This window comes from Oncorhynchus clarkii, unplaced genomic scaffold, assembly GCF_045791955.1.
Source record: "Oncorhynchus clarkii lewisi isolate Uvic-CL-2024 unplaced genomic scaffold, UVic_Ocla_1.0 unplaced_contig_3503_pilon_pilon, whole genome shotgun sequence".
NCBI lineage: Eukaryota > Metazoa > Chordata > Actinopteri > Salmoniformes > Salmonidae > Oncorhynchus > Oncorhynchus clarkii.
Genome location: NW_027261139.1, coordinates 533,582 through 556,763, shown reverse-complemented (window position 1 = coordinate 556,763; position 23,182 = coordinate 533,582). Strand labels below are relative to the sequence as shown.

Here is a 23,182-nt window from a genome sequence, read left to right as displayed (position 1 = left end):
CTAGTGGTTAGAGAGTCAGGTAGCCTAGTGGTTAGAGAGGCAGGTAGCCTAGTTATTAGAGAGGCAGGTAGCCTAGTGGTTAGAGTGGCAGGTAGCCTAGTCTGTGTGTCTCTGTCTCTCCCTGTCTGTGTCTCTACCTGTCTGTGTGTCGCAGGTAGCCTAATGGTTAGAGGCAGGTAGCCCAGTGGTTAGAGGCAGGTAGCCTAGTGGTTAGAGGCAGATAGCCCGAGTGGTTACACAGATTAGGCCTAGGGGTTAGAGGCAGGTAGCCCAGTGGTTACACAGATTAGGCCTAGTGGTTAGAGGCAGGTAGCCCAGTGGTTAGAGGCAGGTAGCCCAGTGGTTAGAGGCAGGTAGCCTAGTGGTTAGAGGCAGGTAGCCCAGTGGTTAGAGGCAGGTAGCCTAGTGGTTAGAGGCAGGTAGCCCAGTGGTTAGAGTCAGGTAGCCTAGTGGTTAGGGGCAGGTAGCCCGAGTGGTTACACAGATTAGGCCTAGGAGTTAGAGCGTTGGACTAGCAACCGAAAGGTCGCAAGATCGAATCCCCTTAGCTGACATGATAATAATCTGTCGTTCTGCCCCTGAACAGGCAGTTAACCCACTGTTCCTTGGCCGTCATTCTAAATAACAATGTGTTCTTAACTGACTTGCCTAGTTAAATAAAGGTTACATAGACGTTAAATAACACAGCTCCTGTGGATTTACAAAAGAGGCAACAGTTCTGTGTCTTTGAATCCACACGGATAAAAATCAACCATTTTATTTGGATGGAAATAGCAGCACCCATGTCATTGTCATCTCTACAATGAATATGTTACACACCATCTCTGTTCGCCAGTTGAAATGATATTATGGGTATTCAATGGGCGAGCTGATATCTGACTTTTGTACCTTGAGCGTCAGTGTCTGAGGTTAAACCTGTGGAAGAGAGGAACAGAGGAAGTTTAAAGGGAGGCATGTGAGATACAACATTTCTGTCATAACAGCATATAACAAGAATATAGTGGTATAGTGTTAAACGCTCTACCTACCTGTCTGTCTCTCCATGTCTGTCTCTCCCTGTCTGTCTCTCCCTGTCTGTGCTCTACCTGTCTGTCTCTCTACCTACCTGTCTGTCTCTCCCTGTCTGTGTCTCTACCTACCGGTCTGTCTTTCCCTGTCTGTCTCTCCCTGTCTGTGTCTATCTGTCTGTCTCTACCTGTCTGTCTCTCCCTGTCTGTGTCTCCCTGTCTGTGTCTACCTATCTGTCTCTCCCTGTCTGTCTCTCCCTGTCTGTGTCTCCCTGTCTGTGTCTCTACCTACCGGTCTGTTTCTCCCTGTCTGTCTCTCCCTGTCTGTGTCTCCCTGTCTGTGTCTCCCTGTCTGTCTCTCCCTGTCTGTGTCTCCCTGTCTGTGTCTACCTATCTGTCTCTCCCTGTCTGTCTCTCCCTGTCTGTCTCTCCCTGTCTGTGTCTCCCTGTCTGTGTCTCTACCTACCGGTCTGTTTCTCCATGTCTGTCTCTCCCTGTCTGTGTCTCCCTGTCTGTGTCTATCTGTCTGTCTCTCCCTGTCTGTCTCTCCCTGTCTGTGTCTCCCTGTCTGTGTCTACCTATCTGTCTCTCCCTGTCTGTCTCTCCCTGTCTGTGTCTCCCTGTCTGTGTCTCTACCTACCGGTCTGTTTCTCCCTGTCTGTCTCTCTCTGTCTCTGTCTCCCTATCTGTCTCTCCCTGTCTGTGTCTCCCTGTCTGTGTCTCCCTGTCTGTGTCTCTACCTACTGGTCTGTCTATCCCTGTCTGTGTCTACCTGTCTGTGTCTCTACCTACCGGTCTGTCTCTCCCTGTCTGTCTCTTCCTGTCTGTGTCTACCTGTCTGTCTCTCCCTGTCTCTGTCTCTCCCTGTCTGTGTCTCTCCCTGTCTGTGTCTCTACCTACCAGTCTGTCTCTCCCTGTCTGTCTCTTCCTGTCTGTGTGTCTCCCAGTCCGTCTCTACCTGTCTGTGTGTCTACCTGTCTGTGTCTCTACCAGTCTGTGTCTACCAGTCTGTGTCTACCTGTCTGTGTCTACCTGTCTGTGTCTACCTGTCTGTGTCTCTACCTGTCTGTGTCTACCTGTCTGTGTCTATCTGTCTGTGTCTCTACCTGTCTGTGTCTCTACCAGTGTAACCATTGGTCCTGTGCTTGTGTCTACCTGTCTGTGTCTCTACCAGTGTAACCATTGGTCCTGTGCTTGTGTCTACCTGTCTGTGTCTCCCAGTCTGTCTCTACCTGTCTGTCTCTACCAGTCTGTGTCTACCTGTCTGTGTCTCCCAGTCTGTCTCTACCTGTCTGTCTCTACCAGTCTGTCTCTACCAGTCTGTGTCTACCTGTCTGTGTCTACCTGTCTGTGTCTCTACCTGTCTGTGTCTACCTGTCTGTGTCTACCTGTCTACCTATTGGTCCTGTGCTTGTCTCTACCTGTCTGTGTCTCTACCAGTGTAACCATTGGTCCTGTGCTTGTGGATGCCTCCCCTTGTCCAGCCTTCTCTTAGCTTCTCCAGCGCTGGAACGTCACAGAACCTGAAACATATTGTAGCGACCTCAGTACAACACCTAGGGGCGGTTTCCTGGACACAGAACCTGGAACATATTGTAGCGACCTCAGTACAACACCTAGGGGCGGTTTCCTGGACACAGAACCTGGAACATATTGTAGCGACCTCAGTACAACACCTAGGGGCGGTTTCCTGGACACAGAACCTGAAACATATTGTAGCGACCTCAGTACAACACCTAGGGGCGGTTTCCTGGACACAGATTAGAACTTTTCCTGGATTTAAAGCTGAATGAAGAATCTCTATTGAAAATGCTTTTTGGTCCAGGATAAAGCTTATTCTGTGTCCGGGTAACTAGCCCGTAAAGACCTTGTCAAGAGGTTTGGACCTCCTAGATGTAACAGTTAACTGACAGTCACAGGGACCAAGGTTCAAGTCTCGATGAGGACTACCCCCTGAATTCACCACAACTGACGTTCATCTCATTTTACATCTACATGTTAGTCATTTAGCAGACACTCTTATCCAGAGAGACAGTTAGTGAGTGCAGACATTTTCAAACTTTCTTCATCTCAAATCCCATGTTTTTTATATATTCAAACCAAAACAATAATGACATTAATACACAATACAACATTAGATATTTGACAACATGATGTAAGTATAAAGAGACGTACTTACTTGGACTGGTAGTGAGTGCGGACGCTTGACGGGTCAGATGGTGTGTGTGACAGGGTTTTCAGATTTGGTGAGTTGAGGATGAATCCTGAAAGCTCCTGGAAACCAAAATACACTTTACCCTGCCAGTAACTAACGGTAACACTTTACCCTGCCAGTAACTAACGGTAACACTTTACCCTGCCAGTAACTACGGTAACACTTTACCCTGCCAGTAACTAACAGTAACACTTTACCCTGCCGGTAAATAACGGTAACACTTTACCCTGCCAGTAACTAACGGTAACACTTTACCCTGCCGGTAACTAACGGTAACACTTTACCCTGCCAGTAACTAATGGTAACACTTTACCCTGCCAGTAACTAATGGTAACACTTTACCCTGCAGGTAACTACGGTAACACTTTACCCTGCCAGTTACTAATGGTAACACTTTACCCTGCCAGTAACTAATGGTAACACTTTACCCTGCCAGTAACTAACGGTAACACTTTACCCTCCCGGTAAATAACGGTAACACTTTACCCTGCCAGTAACTAACGGTAACACTTTACCCTGCCAGTAACTAACGGTAACACTTTACCCTCCCGGTAACTAACGGTAACACTTTACCCTGCCAGTAACTAACGATAACACTTTACCCTGCCAGTAACTAATAGTAACACTTTACCCTGCCAGTAACTAACGATAACACTTTAACCTGCCAGTAACTAATGGTAACACTTTACCCTGCCAGTAACCAACGGTAACACTTTACCCTGCCAGTAACTAACGGTAACACTTTACCCTGCAGGTAACTACAGTAACACTTTACCCTGTCGGTAACTAACGGTAACACTTTACCCTGCCAGTAACTAACGGTAACACTTGATACTGCCAGTAAATAACGGTTTCACTTTACCCTGCCAGTAACTAACGGTAACACTTTACCCTGCCAGTAACTAACGGTAACACTTTACCCTGCCAGTAACTAACGGTAACACTTTACCCTGCCTGTAACTAACGGTAACACTTTACCCTGCCGGTAACTAACTTTAATACTTTACCCTGCCGGTAACTAGGGGTAACAATTTACCCTGCCAGTAACTAACGGTAACACTTTTACCTGCCAGTAACTAACGCTAACAAGTTACCCTGCCAGTAACTAACGGTAACACTTGATACTGCCAGTAACTAACGGTAACACTTTACCCTGCCAGTAACTAACGGTAACACTTTAACCTGCCAGTAACTAACGGTAACACTTTACCCTGCAGGTAACTAACGGTAACACTTTACCCTGCCGGTAACTAACGGTAACACTTTAACCTGCCAGTAACTAACGGTAACACTTTACCCTGCCAGTAACTAATGGAAACACTTTACCCTTCCAGTAACTAACGGTAACACTTTACCCTGCCAGTAACTAATGGTAACACTTTACCCTGCCAGTAACTAACGGTAACACTTTACCCTGCCGGTAACTAACGGTAACAATTTACCCTGCCGGTAACTAACGGTAACACTTTACCCTACCAGTAACTAACGGCAACACTTTATCCTGCCAGTAACTAACGGTAACACTTTACCCTGCCAGTAACTAACTGTAACACTTTACCCTGCCAGTAACTAATGGCAACACTTTACCCTGCCAGTAACTACGGTAACACTTTACCCTGCCAGTAACTAACGGTAACACTTGATACTGCCAGTAACTACGGTAACACTTTACCCTGCCAGTAACTAACGGTAACACTTTACCCTGCCGGTAACTAACGGTAACACTTTACCCTGCAGGTAACTAACGGTAACACTTTACCCTGCTAGTAACTAATGGCAACACTTTACCCTGCCAGTAACTACCAGTAACACTTTACCCTGCCAGTAACTAACGGTAACACTTTACCCTGCCGGTAACTAATGGTAACACTTTACCCTGCAGGTAACTAACGGTAACACTTTACCCTGCTAGTAACTAACGGTAACACTTTAACCTGCCAGTAACTAATGGTAACACTTTACCCTGCCAGTAACTACCAGTAACACTTTACCCTGCAGGTAACTACGGTAACACTTTACCCTGCCAGTAACTAATGGCAACACTTTACCCTGCCAGTAACTAACGGTAACACTTTACCCTCCCGGTAACTAACTGTAACACTTTACCCTGCCAGTAACTAACGGTAACACTTTACCCTGCCAGTAACTAACGGTAACACTTTACCCTGCCAGTAACTAACGGTAACACTTTACCCTCCCGGTAACTAACGGTAACACTTTACCCTGCCAGTAACTATTAGTAACATTTTACCCTGCAGGTAACTACAGTAACACTTTACCCTGCCGGTAACTAACGGTAACAATTTACCCTGCCGGTAACTAACGGTAACACTTTACCCTGCCAGTAACTAACGGTAACACTTGATACTGCCAGTAACTAACGGTAACACTTTACCCTGCCAGTAACTAATGGTAACACTTTACCCTGCCAGTAACTAATGGTAACACTTTACCCTGCAGGTAACTACGGTAACACTTTACCCTGCCAGTAACTAATGGTAACACTTTACCCTGCCAGTAACTAACGGTAACACTTTACCCTGCCAGTAACTGACGGTAACACTTTACTCTGCCAGTAACTAACGGTAACACTTTACCCTGCCAGTAACTAATAGTAACACTTTACCCTGCCAGTAACTAACGGTAACACTTTACCCTGCCGGTAACTAACGGTAACGCTTTACCCTGCCAGTAACTAATGGTAACACTTTACCCTGCCAGTAACTACGGTAACACTTTACCCTGCCAGTAACTAATGGTAACACTTTACCCTGCCAGTAACTAACGGTAACACTTTACCCTGCCGGTAACTAATGGTAACACTTTACCCTGCCAGTAACTAATGGTAACACTTTACCCTGCCGGTAACTACGGTAACACTTTACCCTGCCAGTAACTAACGGTAACACTTTACCCTGCCAGTAACTAACGATAACACTTTACCCTGCCAGTAACTAATAGTAACACTTTACCCTGCCAGTAACTAACGATAACACTTTAACCTGCCAGTAACTAATGGTAACACTTTACCCTGCCAGTAACCAACGGTAACACTTTACCCTGCCAGTAACTAACGGTAACACTTTACCCTGCAGGTAACTACAGTAACACTTTACCCTGTCGATAACTAACGGTAACACTTTACCCTGCCAGTAACTAACGGTAACACTTGATACTGCCAGTAAATAACGGTGTCACTTTACCCTGCCAGTAACTAACGGTAACACTTTACCCTGCCAGTAACTAACGGTAACACTTTACCCTGCCAGTAACTAACGGTAACACTTTACCCTGCCGGTAACTAACGGTAACACTTTACCCTGCCGGTAACTAACGGTAATACTTTACCCTGTCGTTAACTAGGGGTAACAATTTACCATGCCAGTAACTAACGGTAACACTTTTACCTGCCAGTAACTAACGCTAACAATTTACCCTGCCAGTAACTAACGATAACACTTTACCCTGCCAGTAACTAATGGTAACACTTTACCCTGCCAGTAACTAACGATAACACTTTACCCTGCCGGTAACTACGGTAACAATTTACCCTCCCGGTAACTAACGGTAACACTTTACCCTGCCGGTAACTAATGGTAACACTTTACCCTGCCGGTAACTAACGGTAACAGTTTACCCCACCGGTAACTAACGGTAACAATTTACCCTAACAGTATAATGCTTTAGAAAATGTTATCGGCATGTAAGAGCTTTCAGATTGTCTTATTAAGGGTTGTATGATATAGCTCTAGCTAACCTTCATCCCAATCAACTTCTGGTCAGCAGGTGAGCTGATCTTCTGAGTCCCAGAGCCAGGTAACACAGAGACCTAGAGGTAATACACAGGAAGTGACATCATACAGTATAACAGAGCAGCTTATAGGTAACACACAGGAAGTGACATCATACAGTATAACAGAGCAGCTTATAGGTAACACACAGGAAGTGAGTCATTTTAGTATAGACATTGCCGTTGAGAACTTCCAACATTGAAAAGTAGTCAACTGGGTGGGGATTCCTATCTCACTAGGTCAGGATATTAAACCTCCTCCATGTATATCTCACTAGGTCAGGATATTAAACCTCCTCCATGTATATCTCACTAGGTCAGGATATTAAACCTCCATGTATATCTCACTAGGTCAGGATATTAAACCTCCATGTATATCTCACTAGGACAGGATATTAAACCTCCTCCATCTATATCTCACTAGGTCAGGATATTAAACCTCCTCCATGTATATCTCACTAGGTCAGGATATTAAACCTCCTCCATGTATATCTCACTAGGTCAGGATATTAAACCTCCTCCATGTATATCTCACTAGGTCAGGATATTAAACCTCCATGTATATCTCACTAGGTCAGGATATTAAACCTCCATGTGTAACAGTATAATTTTAAACCGTCCCCTCGCCCATACCCGGGCGCGAACTAGGGACCTTCTGCACACATCAACAACTGACACCTACGAAGCGTCGTTACCCATCGCTCCACAAAAGCCGCGGCCCTTGCAGAGCAAAGGGGAACTACTACTTCAAGGTCTCAGAGCAAGTGACGTCACTGATTGAAACGCTATTTAGCGCCCACGCTAACTAAGCTAGCCGTTTCACATCCGTTACACATGTATATCTCACTAGGTCAGGATATTAAACCTCCTCCATGTATATCTCACTAGGTCAGGATATTAAACCTCCTCCATGTATATCTCACTAGGTCAGGATATTAAACCTCCATGTATATCTCACTAGGTCAGGGTATTAAACCTCCATATAGATGATCAGCCAAATCTGTTTATGGTTCATAACTCAAAATAATCCATGTACCTTGTGGATCTGTTTGGACAGTGTGCACATTTGGATCAAAATATCAAAATATATGTTAATTAATATCATCACCAATTTTTGAATTTCTTTGCCTATGGGAGAAATATCAAATCAAATCAAATTTATTTATATAGCCCTTCTTATATCAGCTGATATCTCAAAGTGCTGTACAGAAACCCAGCCTAAAACCCCAAACAGCAAGCAATGCAGGTGTAGAAGCACGGTGGCTAGGAAAAACTCCCTAGAAAGGCCAGAACCTAGGAAGAAACCTAGAGAGGAACCAGGCTATGAGGGGTGGCTAGGAAAAACTCCCTAGAAAGGCCAGAATCTAGGAAGAGACCTAGAGAGGAACCAGGCTATGAGGGGTGGCTAGGAAAAACTCCCTAGAAAGGCCAGAACCTAGGAAGAAAATATATTTCCTTTCTCCAAACAACTTCATCTATTATTGTTGAATGAGTTTCCTGTAAACAATATATATTATATTTCTTATTTTTTAGTCAGGTAAATACGGATCGTCGTATTATCTGCTAAGCCGTTACAATTATAATTGGCTATACTTATTTCAACATTTACAAGTTTCAATTATATGTTTGTAAACTTACAATTAGAAAGTACCATAGTGATTGAGTGTCCATATAGCCATGCCATGGTATTTGCACTGCTACTGAGTAAACCTCCCATTGTTCTCCACTATTCCACCTGCTAAAACCTCCCCACATCCCAATTTGGATTGTCGTCCCAGTGACTGGCAGACCCTGTCCACCTGTATCCCAGGGCCTCTGAGTATTTCGTTTTTTTTTTTACATTGAGAGAGATCGTCTACAGTACATACTAGACAGGCCAGAGGGTCCAAGGTGTCCCTGGTGAAGCCTGTTTCTCTGGGGACTCTACTGACCAGCCTGGGGAGCATCTCAGAGCCCTGGAACACAAAGAATATGTCTTGATTATTGTGCCAAAGGAAATGTTGATTTTTGTCCTCTGCTCTGAAACCCAAGGACACACAAAACGAAAAGACAAGACACAAAACAAAAAGACAACACACAAAACGAAAAGACAACACACAAAACGAAAAGACAACACACAAAACGAAAAGACAACACACAAAACGAAAAGACAACACACAAAACAAAAGACAACACACAAAACGAAAAGACAACACACAAAACGACAACACACAAAACGAAAAGACAACACACAAAAAACGAAAAGACAAGACACACAAAACGAAAAGACAACACACAAAACGAGAAAGACAACACACAAAACGAAAAGACAACACACAAAACGAAAAGACAACACACAAAATGAAAAGACAACACACAAAACGAAAAGACAAGACATAAACACACATTCATCCTCTAATAATAGAAGAGATGGTTTGAGAGACGGACATATATTCTAATCTACTGTGACACATCGGCAGACAGAGAACCGGACAAATAAAAACATGTTAGAGCCAACCTGAAGAAAGGAAATAGGCAGGAAGTCATCTCTCATCACAGAGTTCTCAGTCCTCCTAGGATTGACCTAGTAACACACACACACACACACACACTCACACTCACACACACACACACACACACACACACACACACACACACACACACACACACACACACACACACACACACACACACACACACACACACACACACACACACACACACATTTTAATAACAGGAACAAAGACACAACGAAGATGAAAAATGATCAGCTGTGTGGTTACATTGATAGAATACTACATAACAACAAAATGGAGGATGAACGAGGCGCTACGTAAAGTTGTTTACCTCACATCGGGCGCGTCCCAAAAGGCGCCCTATCCTCTGTATAGTGAATGACTTCTGACCAAATCCCTAGGGGTCCTGGTCAAACGTAGTGCACTAAATAGGGAACAGGGAGCCGTTTTGGGACGCGCCCATGATGTTTACCCTTTTGGTTGGACGCAGACTGCCCTGGGGTTAAGTGACTGCTCATGCTAAAGTGAGATAACGTCAACCTCGGGGTGAGCACAGACTACTCAGGGCATGAATATCACAGAGTTACGCCGTCACTTCATTTGAATATTCTACTCCCTTCCTGTTTTGATTTGTTTCATTAACAGATTAACAATTTCTTCTTACGCACAGGTAAAACCGTCAGTGTCTTGGTCAGTTTTTTTGGGGGGCGTTGATGTGGTGTTACTATGCCAGCTGGTGTTGCTTTGAAGCTCTTAAGAAATACTGTTGTTCAATCAGGGTGTCAAACTGGACAGTTGCTTAGTAAGAGTTGATTATTCAGTCAGGGTGTCAAACTGGACAGTTGCTTAGTAAGAGTTGATTATTCAATCAGGGTGTCAAACTGGACAGTTGCTTAGTAAGAGTTGATTATTCAATCAGGGTGTCAAACTGGACAGTTGCTTAGTAAGAGTTGATTATTCAATCAGGGTGTCAAACTGGACAGTTGCTTAGTAAGAGTTGATTATTCAATCAGGGTGTCAAACTGGACAGTTGCTTAGTAAGAGTTGATTATTCAGTGTAACATTTCTCGTGTTGAATCAGGTGTTAAATTAAATCTGTAAGTGTTAAATTAACTATTTGTTTAAATAAAAGAACCCCAGTGTAGATGTTAATAACCAGTGGCAAACCAAAACCACGCTCCTCATTGTCATATTTCCCAGCATGCTCTATTGCACGTTGATTTTTAGAATTGTTTGTCTCAATATCTATGTTTTTTTTTGCATGTACATTGATTGATTAATAATCTGATGCTACTCGAATATCCAATAACATACATTTATAAACTAATCCAATCTGTTATATGGATTTATTGCACCTGTTACTGGTTGTTCCAGTTTAGTCTCAAATCTTAGTCATCACAACAATCATTCTGAATGCAGATTGAGGGTGAATAAAAACATGAAATGTTGGATATCTCCACTCTGGCTGCATTCCAATAGCAACTACACATCACTTTGCAAGCCAGAATCATTTTATTTGAATGACAGGGTAGCCTAGTGGTTAGAGCGTTGGACGAGTAACCGGAAGGTTGCAAGTTCAAACCCCCGAGCTGACAAGGTACAAATCTGTCGTTCTGCCCCTGAACAGGCAGTTAACCCGCTGTTCCTAGGTCGTCATTGAAAATAAGAATTTGTTCTTAACTGACTTGCCTGGTTAAATAAAAAAAAATTTTTTTAAAGTACTTGTGACCCTTGGTGAAGGGCACAAGTACTGGAAACCAGGCCCGGTTTTCATAGTTGACTTTGAAAAGACATTTGATAAAGTAAGACTGGAATTTATGTATAAATGCCTGGACTATTTTTCATTTTTGGAGAATTTCTTATACAGTGGCAAGAAAAAGTATGTGAACCCATTGGAAATACCTGGACATCTGCATAAACACCTGTACATCTGCATAAATACCTGGACATCTGCATAAATACCTGGACATCTGCATAAATACCTGGACATCTGCATAAATACCTGGACATCTGCATAAACACCTGGACATCTGCATAAACACCTGGACATCTGCATAAATACCTGGACATCTGCATAAACACCTGGACATCTGCATAAACACCTGGACATCTGCATAAATACCTGGACATCTGCATAAATACCTGGACATCTGCATAAACACCTGGACATCTGCATAAACACCTGGACATCTGCATAAATACCTGTACATCTGCATAAATACCTGGATTTCTGCATAAATACCTGGACATCTGCATAAATACCTGGATTTCTGCATAAATACCTGAATTTCTGCATAAATTGGTCATCAAATTGGATCTGATCTTTATCTAAGTCACAACGATAGACAAACACGGTCTGCTTGAACTAATAACACACAAATGATTGTATTTTTCTTGCCTATATTGAATACATTATTTAAAATGTCAAGAGGAGAAAAACATGGTTGTTCACTATCGGCAAATCTATTATTTCTTATTTTTAATCTATTCTTTATCGCCATTGAAATGTTAACTATTAAAATCATCATAATAATCAGCTAAAATGATCCAGGGCTTAAAAACAAAAGTGTCATTGTTCGCTGATGATTCATGTTTTCTTCTAAATCCACAATTTGGATCCACGGCCTCATAGAGGATCTACTTTCCCTGATCTCTCTGGATTAAAACCTAATCATGTTAAGTGTTCTCTATTACGTATTGGATGACAACAACAACAAAGTACCTTCACATTACCGTGTAGTTTACCAATAAAACCTTCTGATGATAGTGCAGTGAAAATACTCTGTATTCACATTGGAAATAAATAAATCATCTCACTACAATACATTTTGGGTTCCCGAGGGGCGGAGTGGTCAAAGGCACTGCATCTCAGTGCAAGAGGCATCACTACAGTCCCCGGTTCGATTCCATCACATCCGGCCGTGATTGGGAGTCCCATAGGGCGGCGCACAATTGCACCAGCGTCGTCCGGGTTTGGCCGCGGGTAGGCCATCATTGTAAATAAGAATTTCTTGTTAACTGACTTGCCTAGTTAAATAAAGGTTAAATAAAAAAAAATTGAATGTTGGTCAAATTAGATAAGATCTTGCTACTGGAAAAATCACCCTGATAATGTCATGTCTGCTTCCAACTCACACTCTAAAACACATAGATCCCCTGAACACAGCTCACTCTCCAGATCCCAATCACCTGAATTCTGATCACCTGTTCACACACCTATGTCATTATCACACACTATGTAGTTCAGTTCTTTGCACCCCGTCACTGTGAGGTCTTGTTGGTTTTGTGACAGAGCACTGTTTATTTAGTGCTGGTTTTCCTGTCATTTAATCCTCCCGTGTTTGATCGTTTCTGCCCGCCTCACTAACGACGTCTTTTGTCTATTCCCTGCCTGTACTTCAGCATATCGGATTTCCTGTTATCTACCTATTGCCTGATCTCCTGTACTACCTTACGAGCCTTTTCACTGCCTGTACTGTTGCCTTTTTGGACCCACTGTGTATGACTTTCTGCCTGCCCCTGGACCCAGCTACCTGCCTCCTCCTGTGTATGGCCTTCTGCCTGCCCCTGGACCCAGCTACCTGCCTCCTCCTGTGTATGACCTTCTGCCTGCCCCTGGACCCAGCTACCTGCCTCCTCCTGTGTATGACTTTCTGCCTGCCCCTGGACCCAGCTACCTGCCTCCTCCTGTGTATGACCTTCTGCCTGCCCCTGGACCCAGCTACCTGCCTCCTCCTGTGTATGACCTTCTGCCTGCCCCTGGACCCAGCTACCTGCCTCCTCCTGTGTATGACCTTCTGCCTGCCCCTGGACCCAGCTACCTGCCTCCTCCTGTGTATGACCTTCTGCCTGCCCCTGGACCCAGCTACCTGCCTCCTCCTGTGGTCCTTTTCAAGAAACACCTGCTGCGCCCTGCGCTTGAGACCAGCTCTCTGTCTCCCCTCGTGTTCATTACAGATTCATTCTTTCATATCCCAGTTTACCTATTTACTTATGGCCCTGCCTACACCTAACAACTTTTTTAATTGTTTTATTTTATTATGTGAGCAAAGAATATTCCATTTTTATTTGGAATGGCAAACCAGACTAAATTAAATGGGCCTATTTATATTACATATTAAAGCATTAGACCTCTCACTAAAGGCGTCAATCAGCTATACTTCAAATAAAATGTTATTTGTCACGTGCCGAATACAACAGGTGTAGTAGACCTTACAGTGAAATACTGAATACAACAGGTGTAGTAGACCTTACAGTGAAATACTGAATACAACAGGTGTAGTAGACCTTACAGTTAAATACTGAATACAACAGGTGTAGTAGACCTCACAGTGAAATGCTGAATACAACAGGTGTAGTAGACCTTACAGTGAAATACTGAATACAACAGGTGTAGTAGACCTCACAGTGAAATACTGAATACAACAGGTGTAGTAGACCTTACAGTGAAATGCTGAATACAACAGGTGTAGTAGACCTCACAGTGAAATACTGAATACAACAGGTGTAGTAGACCTTACAGTGAAATGCTGAATACAACAGGTGTAGTAGACCTCACAGTGAAATACTGAATACAACAGGTGTAGTAGACCTTACAGTGAAATGCTGAATACAACCGGTGTAGTAGACCTCACAGTGAAATACTGAATACAACAGGTGTAGTAGACCTCACAGTGAAATGCTGAATACAACAGGTGTAGTAGACCTCACAGTGAAATGCTGAATACAACAGGTGTAGTAGACCTTACAGTGAAATGCTGAATACAACAGGTGTAGTAGACCTTACAGTGAAATGCTGAATACAACAGGTGTAGTAGACCTCACAGTGAAATACTGAATACAACAGGTGTAGTAGACCTTACAGTGAAATGCTGAATACAACAGGTGTAGTAGACCTTACAGTGAAATGCTGAATACAACAGGTGTAGTAGACCTTACAGTGAAATGCTGAATACAACAGGTGTAGTAGACCTTACAGTGAAATGCTGAATACAACAGGTGTAGTAGACCTTACAGTGAAATGCTGAATACAATAGGTGTAGTAGACCTTACAGTGAAATGCTGAATACAACAGGTGTAGTAGACCTTACAGTGAAATGCTGAATACAACAGGTGTAGTAGACCTTACAGTGAAATGCTGAATACAACAGGTGTAGTAGACCTTACAGTGAAATGCTGAATACAACAGGTGTAGTAGACCTTACAGTGAAATGCTGAATACAACAGGTGTAGTAGACCTTACAGTGAAATGCTGAATACAACAGGTGTAGACCTCACAGTAAAATGCTTACTTACAAGCCCTTAACCAACAATGCAGTTTCATGAAAATACACACAAAAAAGTAAAATATAAGAATAACAAATAATTAAAGAGCAGCAGTAAATAACAATAGCAGGACTATATATAGTATAGTGATACTCTCAATGATCGGCTATGAAAAGCCAACTGACATTTACTCCTGAGGTGCTGACATGTTGCACCCTCTACAACCACTGTGATTATTATTGTTTGATGCTGGTCATGCTGGTCATTTATGAACATTTGAACATCTTGGCCATGTTCTGTTATAATCTCCACCTGGCACAGCCAGAAGAGGACTGGCCACCCCACAGCCTGGTTCCTCTCTAGGTTTCTTCCTAGGTTTTGGCCTTTCTAGGGAGTTTTTCCTAGCCACCGTGCTTCTACACCTGCATTGCTTGCTGTTTGGGGGTTTTAGGCTGGGTTTCTGTACAGCACTTTGAGATATCAGCTGATGTACGAAGGGCTATATAAATACATTTGATTTGATTTGGTTTGATGCACCTGAGCTCAATTTTGAGTCTCATAGCAAAGGGTCTGAATAGTTTGTACACATTTCGTTTTGTCATTATGGGGTGTAGATGGTTTTTATTAAATCCATTTTATATCGTAACAAAACGGGGGAAAGGTGAATGGGTCTGAATGCTGTGAAGGTAACTTTAACCTTTTAATGCCACTGGCGTTGGAAAATAGTGGTGTTAAAAGGGCAACACTTTCTCTTGGTTCACATAAAAAACACCTCGAAAGTGTGAAATTGAACACCCTCAGTGTTTATTTTACTGAGGGTAAAATTCGGTGAGCTCTGGGCTAAGAATTGGCTGTGTGAAAAATGGCCTATTCCCTACATAGTGCACTACTTTATACTATGCTGAGGTCTGTCCAACGCTGGTCCGACCAAGCTGACTCCAAGACACTCCAAGACTGCTTCCATCACGTGGACTGGGAGATGTTTCGTATTGCGTCAGATAACAACATTGACGAATACGCTGATTCGGTGTGCGAGTTCATTAGAACGTGCGTTGAAGATGTCGTTCCCATAGCAACGATTAAAACATTCCCTAACCAGAAACCGTGGATTGATGGCAGCATTCGAGTGAAACTGAAAGCGCGAACCACTGCTTTTAATCAGGGCAAGGTGTCTGGTAACATGACCGAATACAAACAGTGCAGCTATTCCCTCCGCAAGGCTATCAAACAAGCTAAGCGCCAGTACAGAGACAAAGTAGAATCTCAATTCAACGGCTCAGACACAAAAGGCATGTGGCAGGGTCTACAGTCAATCACGGACTACAGGAAGAAATCCAGCCCAGTCACGGACCAGGATGTCTTGCTCCCAGGCAGACTAAATCACTTTTTTGCCCGCTTTGAGGACAATACAGTGCCACTGACACGGCCTGCAACGAAAACATGCGGTCTCTCCTTCACTGCAGCCGAGGTGAGTAAGACATTTAAACGTGTTAACCCTCGCAAGGCTGCAGGCCCAGACGGCATCCCCAGCCGCGCCCTCAGAGCATGCGCAGACCAGCTGGCCGGTGTGTTTACGGACATATTCAATCAATCCCTATACCAGTCTGCTGTTCCCACATGCTTCAAGAGGGCCACCATTGTTCCTGTTCCCAAGAAAGCTAAGGTAACTGAGCTAAACGACTACCGCCCCGTAGCACTCACATCCGTCATCATGAAGTGCTTTGAGAGACTAGTCAAGGACCATATCACCTCCACCCTACCTGACACCCTAGACCCACTCCAATTTGCTTACCGCCCAAATAGGTCCACAGACGATGCAATCTCAACCACACTGCACACTGCCCTAACCCATCTGGACAAGAGGAATACCTATGTGAGAATGCTGTTCATCGACTACAGCTCGGCATTCAACACCATAGTACCCTCCAAGCTCGTCATCAAGCTCGAGACCCTGGGTCTCGACCCCGCCCTGTGCAACTGGGTTCTGGACTTCCTGATGGGCCGCCCCCAGGTGGTGAGGGTAGGCAACAACATCTCCTCCCCGCTGATCCTCAACACTGGGGCCCCACAAAGGTGCGTTCTGAGCCCTCTCCTGTACTCCTTGTTCACCCACGACTGCGTGGCCACGCACGCCTCCAACTCAATCATCAAGTTTGCGGACGACACAACAGTGGTAGGCTTGATTACCAACAACGACGAGACGGCCTACAGGGAGGAGATGAGGGCCCTCGGAGTGTGGTGTCAGGAAAATAACCTCACACTCAACGTCAACAAAACTAAGGAGATGATTGTGGACTTCAGGAAACAGCAGAGGGAACACCCCCCTATCCACATCGATGGAACAGTAGTGGAGAGGGTAGCAAGTTTTAAGTTCCTCGGCATACACATCACAGACAAACTGAATTGGTCCACTCACACAGACAGCATCGTGAAGAAGGCGCAGCAGCGCCTCTTCAACCTCAGGAGGCTGAAGAAATTCGGCTTGTCACCAAAAGCACTCACAAACTTCTACAGATGCACAATCGAGAGCATCCTGGCGGGCTGTATCACCGCCTGGTATGGCAACTGCACCGCCCTCAACCGTAAGGCTCTCCAGAGGGTAGTGAGGTCTGCACAACGCATCACCGGGGGCAAACTACCTGCCCTCCAGGACACCTACACCACCCCATGTCACAGGAAGGCCATAAAGATCATCAAGGACATCAACCACCCGAGCCACTGCCTGTTCACCCCGCTATCATCCAGAAGGCGAGGTCAGTACAGGTGCATCAAAGCTGGGACCGAGAGACTGAAAAACAGCTTCTATCTCAAGGCCATCAGACTGTTAAACAGCCACCACTAACACTGAGTGGCTGCTGCCAACACACTGACACTGACTCAACTCCAGCCACTTTAATAATGGGAATTGATGGGAAATGATGTAAATATATCACTAGCCACTTTAAACAATGCTACCTTATATAATGTTACTTACCCTACATTATTCATCTCATATGCATACGTATATACTGTACTCTATATCATCGACTGTATCCTTATGTAATACATGTATCACTAGCCACTTTAAACTATGCCACTTTGTTTACATACTCATCTCATTTGTACATACTGTACTCGATACCATCTACTGTATCTTGCCTATGCTGCTCTGTACCATCACTCATTCATATATCCTTATGTACATATTCTTTATCCCCTTACACTGTGTACAAGACAGTAGTTTTGGAATTGTTAGTTAGATTACTTGTTATTACTGCATTGTCGGAACTAGAAGCACAAGCATTTCGCTACACTCGCATTAACATCTGCTAACCATGTGTATGTGACAAATAAAATTTGATTTGATTTGATTTGATTTGACTAGAGCCCTACGGGCCCTGGTCAATATTAGTGCACTATATAGGGAATAGGTGCCATTAAGGATGCATACTAAGAGATATGACACTAATCATGTGACCAGACCTGGGATGCTGACATCACTAACCATGTGACTAGACCTGGGATACTGACATCACTAACCATGTGACCAGACCTGGGTTACTGACATCACTAACCATGTGACCAGACCTGGGTTACTGAGTGTTGTCTCTATCCTGGAGTGACAGATGGCCGGGGTTTGCAGTTCTTAGACTTTTCTATAGTTTACATTGTGCCAGGCAATCTCAAACAAGGTAGAGTATTTGAAATTATTTCCAATAGTATTTGAACACTTATCTCTAACCATGTGGCAATTTTGTATATTTAGAGGGAGCAACACTAACCATGTGGTACTGGGGCAGAAATGTGTTGGGTTGCAGGGCCGTCCCTTCGGTGAAACCGCTCTGTCCTTGGGCTCCCACTAACTGGTGCTTCTGAGAAACTAAAGGACAATCATGTGTCATTTATGCTCTCTAAACAGCCCCTTCTCTGCAGCGGGCAGAGCTGGGTGACGTCATTGCAATCAGTTTTGCCAGAGGAGTAATACCCTTTTCACACAACAAACGTAGCAGAGCCAAGTTGTGTTCTCCTCATTATGCCCCCCAGCACAGAGCCTGCACAGAGCCAGCACAGAGCCAGCACAGAGCCTGCACAGAGCCAGCACAGAGCCTGCACAGAGCCTGCACAGAGCCAGCACAGAGCCAGCACAGAGCCTGCACACAGCCAGCACAGAGCCAGCACAGAGCCTGCACAGAGCCAGCACAGAGCCAGCACAGAGCCTGCACAGAGCCTGCACAGAGCCTGCACAGAGCCTGCACAGTACAGTTCTGTTCTGGCCTGTTCTGTAAAAAGGGTATTACTAAATCATTCAGCTCCTCAGTATATTACACTGTACCTGGTGGTCTGGGACGATATGGAACAAAGTGTTCCTTATACTCTGTCTGGATGGATACATTCTGGGGGAGAGAGGGAGAGAGGGAGGAAGGAAGGAAGGAAGGAAGGAAGGAAGGAAGGAAGGAAGGAAGGAAGGAAGGAGACAGAAAGACACTTAAAATCAATTTATTCTCAGTCGCTCTCCCTCATCCCTCCCCTCCTCTCTCCTCACTGCTGTAGGCCGTGTCTTCAGCTGTAGATATCCACTCTCTCTGATCTGTCCACTGGGGCAAGGCAGGGTCTCTGACCCATCAGGTCTGGTCAGGGGCTGGAAATGGCGCTTAGTCTGAGACTGGAAACTATCTAGCAGAGAACGCCTGGAGAAGACCCAAAACACACACTTAATGTCACTGTTATAATCCACTGTATATGTCATCCCTGCAGGAATTGAACCTATGACCTTGGCATTCCTATCGCCAAGCTCTTGATAACTGAGCCATACAGGACCACATAATAGTATAGAAATACTATCACTACCAGTAATCACCTCTGGAGGACATATCTGAAATTGCAACATATTTAAATAATGCACTACTTTTAGCCAGAGCTCTGTGGTAGATTAGTGTCCTGTACAGGGGGTCGTTCTGGCTCGGTCAAGGCTACTAGTGTCCTGTACAGGGGGTCGTTCTGGCTCGGTCAAGACTACTAGTGTCCTGTCCAGGGGGTCGTTCTGGCTCGGTCAAGGCTACTAGTGTCCTGTCCAGGGGGTCGTTCTGGCTCGGTCAAGGCTACTAGTGTCCTGTCCAGGGGGTCGTTCTGGCTCGGTCAAGACTACTAGTGTCCTGTCCAGTGGGTCGTTCTGGCTCGGTCAAGGCTACTAGTGTCCTGTCCAGGGGGTCGTTCTGGCTCGGTCAAGGCTACTAGTGTCCTGTCCAGGGGGTCGTTCTGGCTCGGTCAAGGCTACTAGTGTCCTGTCCAGGGGGTCGTTCTGGCTCGGTCAAGGCTACTAGTGTCCTGTCCAGGGGGTCGTTCTGGCTTGGTCAAGACTATTTAATTTCTTTACTTGGGCCAGAGCCCTATGTGGGTCTGATAAAAGAGTGCACTGTGTAGGGACAGACTGGGGCTGTAGTATAATATAATATTGTATAATACAGTATAATATAATATGGTATTGATTAATATAATATAGTATTGTATAATATAATATAGTATTGTATAATATAGTATAATATTGTATAGTATAATATAATATAGTATTGTATAGTATAATATGATATAGTATTGTATAATCTAGTATAATATAGTATTGTATTGTATAATATAGTATTGTATAACATAGTATAGTCTTACCTTAACTGTGGGTTATCAATGTGGTCCAGGCTAGGGCTGTAGTATAATATAGTATAGTATAATATAACATAGTATTGTATAATATAGTATAGTATAATATAGTATTGTATAATATAGTATTGTATAATGTAGTATAATATTGTATAGTATAATATAATATAGTATTGTATAGTATAATATGATATAGTATTGTATAATATAGTATAATATAAAATAGTATTGTATAATATAGTATAATATAATATAGTATTGTATAATATAGTATAGTATAATATAATATAGTATAATATAGTATTGTATAATATAGTATAATATAATATAGTATAGTCTTACCCTAGCTGTGGGTTATCAGTGTGGTCCAGACTAGGGCTGTAGTATAATATAGTATAGTATGATATAGTATTGTATAATATAGTATAGTATAATATAGTATTGTATAATATAGTATAGTATAATATAGTATTGTATAATATAGTATAGTCTTACCCTAACTGTGGGTTATCAGTGTGGTCCAGACTAGGGCTGTAGTAAACAGCAGGTCTCAGGTTGGCAGAATACCCTGTACGGTAATGATGACCTAGACATGGACTGAAGACTTCTTTGCCTGGATAAGATATGACAGTAAGATGGGGAGGGGTTGGGGGGATAGGGAGGGGGGGGATAGGGATAGGGAGGGGGGGATAGGGATAGGGAGGGGGGGATAGGGAGGGGTTGGGGTTGGGGGGATAGGGAGGGGGGATAGGGAGGGGTTGGGGGATAGGGAGGGGGGATAGGGATAGGGAGGGGGGGATAGGGAGGGGGAGGGGGGATAGGGAGGGGGGGGGGATAGGGAGGGGAGGTGGGATAGGGAGGGGGGGTTAGGGATAGGAGGGGGCTTCCCAACAATATCTCTCTTCTCCTGAAGTTTGCACTCATGAGAGTAAAAGATGGCTAGAGTTCTTCCATATTTCCTATGGGAAATTCTTATACCAGTAATTTCCTTTGAAATCAGTGAAAAGAAGTGAACAAGTACACATTTTAGTGAGGTAATTGGGACCAGTGTGTGGCCATGTGAGTGAGTCATTAGGGAATCTGGCTTTGCATTGTTAAAAATCACACAGGCGTATCATTGAGGGTGAAAGCAGAGTATACTTGAGAAAGCAGAACACTTCAGGCAAATGTAGTGGATATTATCTTACCATCAGTAGAATAAAATAAAAATAAAATTCAATACAATAGAGAGTTTATATCAAGTCATATCAGATATCTTGTTCTCACCAAAAGAAGCCCTGTAGGAGGTACAGTAGAGGTTGAGGGAGGTGTTGGCCAGACGGCCTCCTGGGCTTCCCGTTCCTCTTAGAGGGGGCCTGGTGACCAGGTCTACCTGACTAACCATCTGTGAGGGACCAGGATCATGGATAAATACTACAGTTAACTCCACTAGCAACAACGATAGACAGAGAAAAATAGCTGCCTGTAACCGGGAGAGAAGACTGATTTGAGTTCATGTTGAACTTTGACAGTCAAACTCTTTTTTTGTTTGTTTTGTTTTTACACTATTAGAAAATGTATAGCTTTCTCACAGTAGCTTACACTCATTCTACATGTCATCATGTAAGTCATGTATTTTCATCAAGAATGAAGAGAAATGGAAAGTTATCGTAGCGGAAGACGTATAGGAATAACATGCTAAATACCCTTATTATAGGCCTAGCCTACAGATTCATTCATTTATGATCATCTCTGTAATTATAAATATATATTTAAGAACTAGTATGCCTAGTCGACATTCATTTCAGTAAAATATCTGCATCATTATGATAAAAGCGACCCCTCCTCACGCGCTCTACCGTTACCTGTCTGTCGAAGCGGTGTTTCTGCGTACCGGCGGCCTCCTCTCGCCGTGTTAGGTTTTAGAGCCCGGGACCCGTGCCGTCTCCATGATACCGACCGTTGCTACGGTGATTCTCCAAGTGGCGCCAGCAGCACTTCACAATGACGGACGAAATGAGGTCACAAGAGAAGTCATAGAAGCAAACCGTTGCTCCTAATACAAGTAGCTTGCAGTTGCACAGGTTAAGCTCACTCTGCTTGTTCCCTGATCTGTTTCGTGCCTGTTGTGCCTGTTGCTGTTGTCATTGTCATGTTTGGCATGACAATTAGTGTGACAAGGAGTTGGCATGAAATCACAAACAGATTGACACTAAGGCTAAAGCTGGCTACGGTAAAATGACATGATTTAATATATATATATATATATATATATATAATCTGATTGAGGTATCCAGTAAATCAAAGGGCATTTAATTTATGAATGATCCATTTATCATGATTAGAATAATGTACGATCTCCAAGGATATAATCAATACCTTGAGGGAGTTAGGTTACTAATAGCTCATGTTATTGTCAGAGCTGTAGCTACATATAAAGACATCAAGGTCCAGTATACATATACCTATAAATATATAAAACAAATATTTAAAAAATTACTGATATATATATATATATATATATATATATATATACTATTATTATTTTTTACAAAAAATTACTGAGGTGTATATATATATTTGGGGTAGCCTAGTGGTTAGAGCATTTGGGCCAGTAACTGAAAGGTTGCAAGATCAAATCCCAGAGCTGACAAGATAAAAATCTGTCATTCTGCCCCTGAACAAGGCAGTTAACCCACTGTTCCTAGGCTGTCATTGTAAATAAGAATTAGTTCTTAACTTACCTGCCTACTTAATTAAAGGTAATGTATATAAATATATATTCTAACTGTCAACAGTA

The 23,182-nt window shown here is 43.5% G+C and overlaps 1 protein-coding gene across 1 annotated transcript; it reads right to left on the bottom strand.

Annotated features, from left to right (window-relative positions):
* Nucleotides 1–896: 896 nt before the first annotated feature.
* Nucleotides 897–21,787, bottom strand: LOC139405200 (stabilizer of axonemal microtubules 4-like). The gene is made up of 11 exons (XM_071147629.1): nt 21,670–21,787; nt 20,899–21,016; nt 19,295–19,439; nt 19,085–19,145; nt 18,534–18,631; nt 9,510–9,575; nt 8,881–8,967; nt 6,980–7,051; nt 3,187–3,281; nt 2,429–2,530; nt 897–915 (listed from the first exon to the last, which is right to left on the bottom strand). Exons 1-11 carry the CDS (start codon nt 21,785–21,787, stop codon nt 897–899), a joined length of 981 nt encoding a protein of 326 aa, XP_071003730.1.
* Nucleotides 21,788–23,182: the final 1,395 nt, after the last annotated feature.

Excerpts from the sequence above, each read along its gene's own strand:
- LOC139405200 (XM_071147629.1), bottom strand. The coding sequence starts at position 21,787 with ATGGTTAGTCAGGTAGACCTGGTCACCAGGCCCCCTCTAAGAGGAACG. Across the intron at positions 21,017-21,669 it reads CTCCTACAGGGCTTCTTTTG|GCAAAGAAGTCTTCAGTCCA; the intron begins GTGAGAACAAGA and ends TATCTTATCCAG. Across the intron at positions 19,146-19,294 it reads TGAAGACACGGCCTACAGCA|AATGTATCCATCCAGACAGA; the intron begins GTGAGGAGAGAG and ends TCTCTCCCCCAG.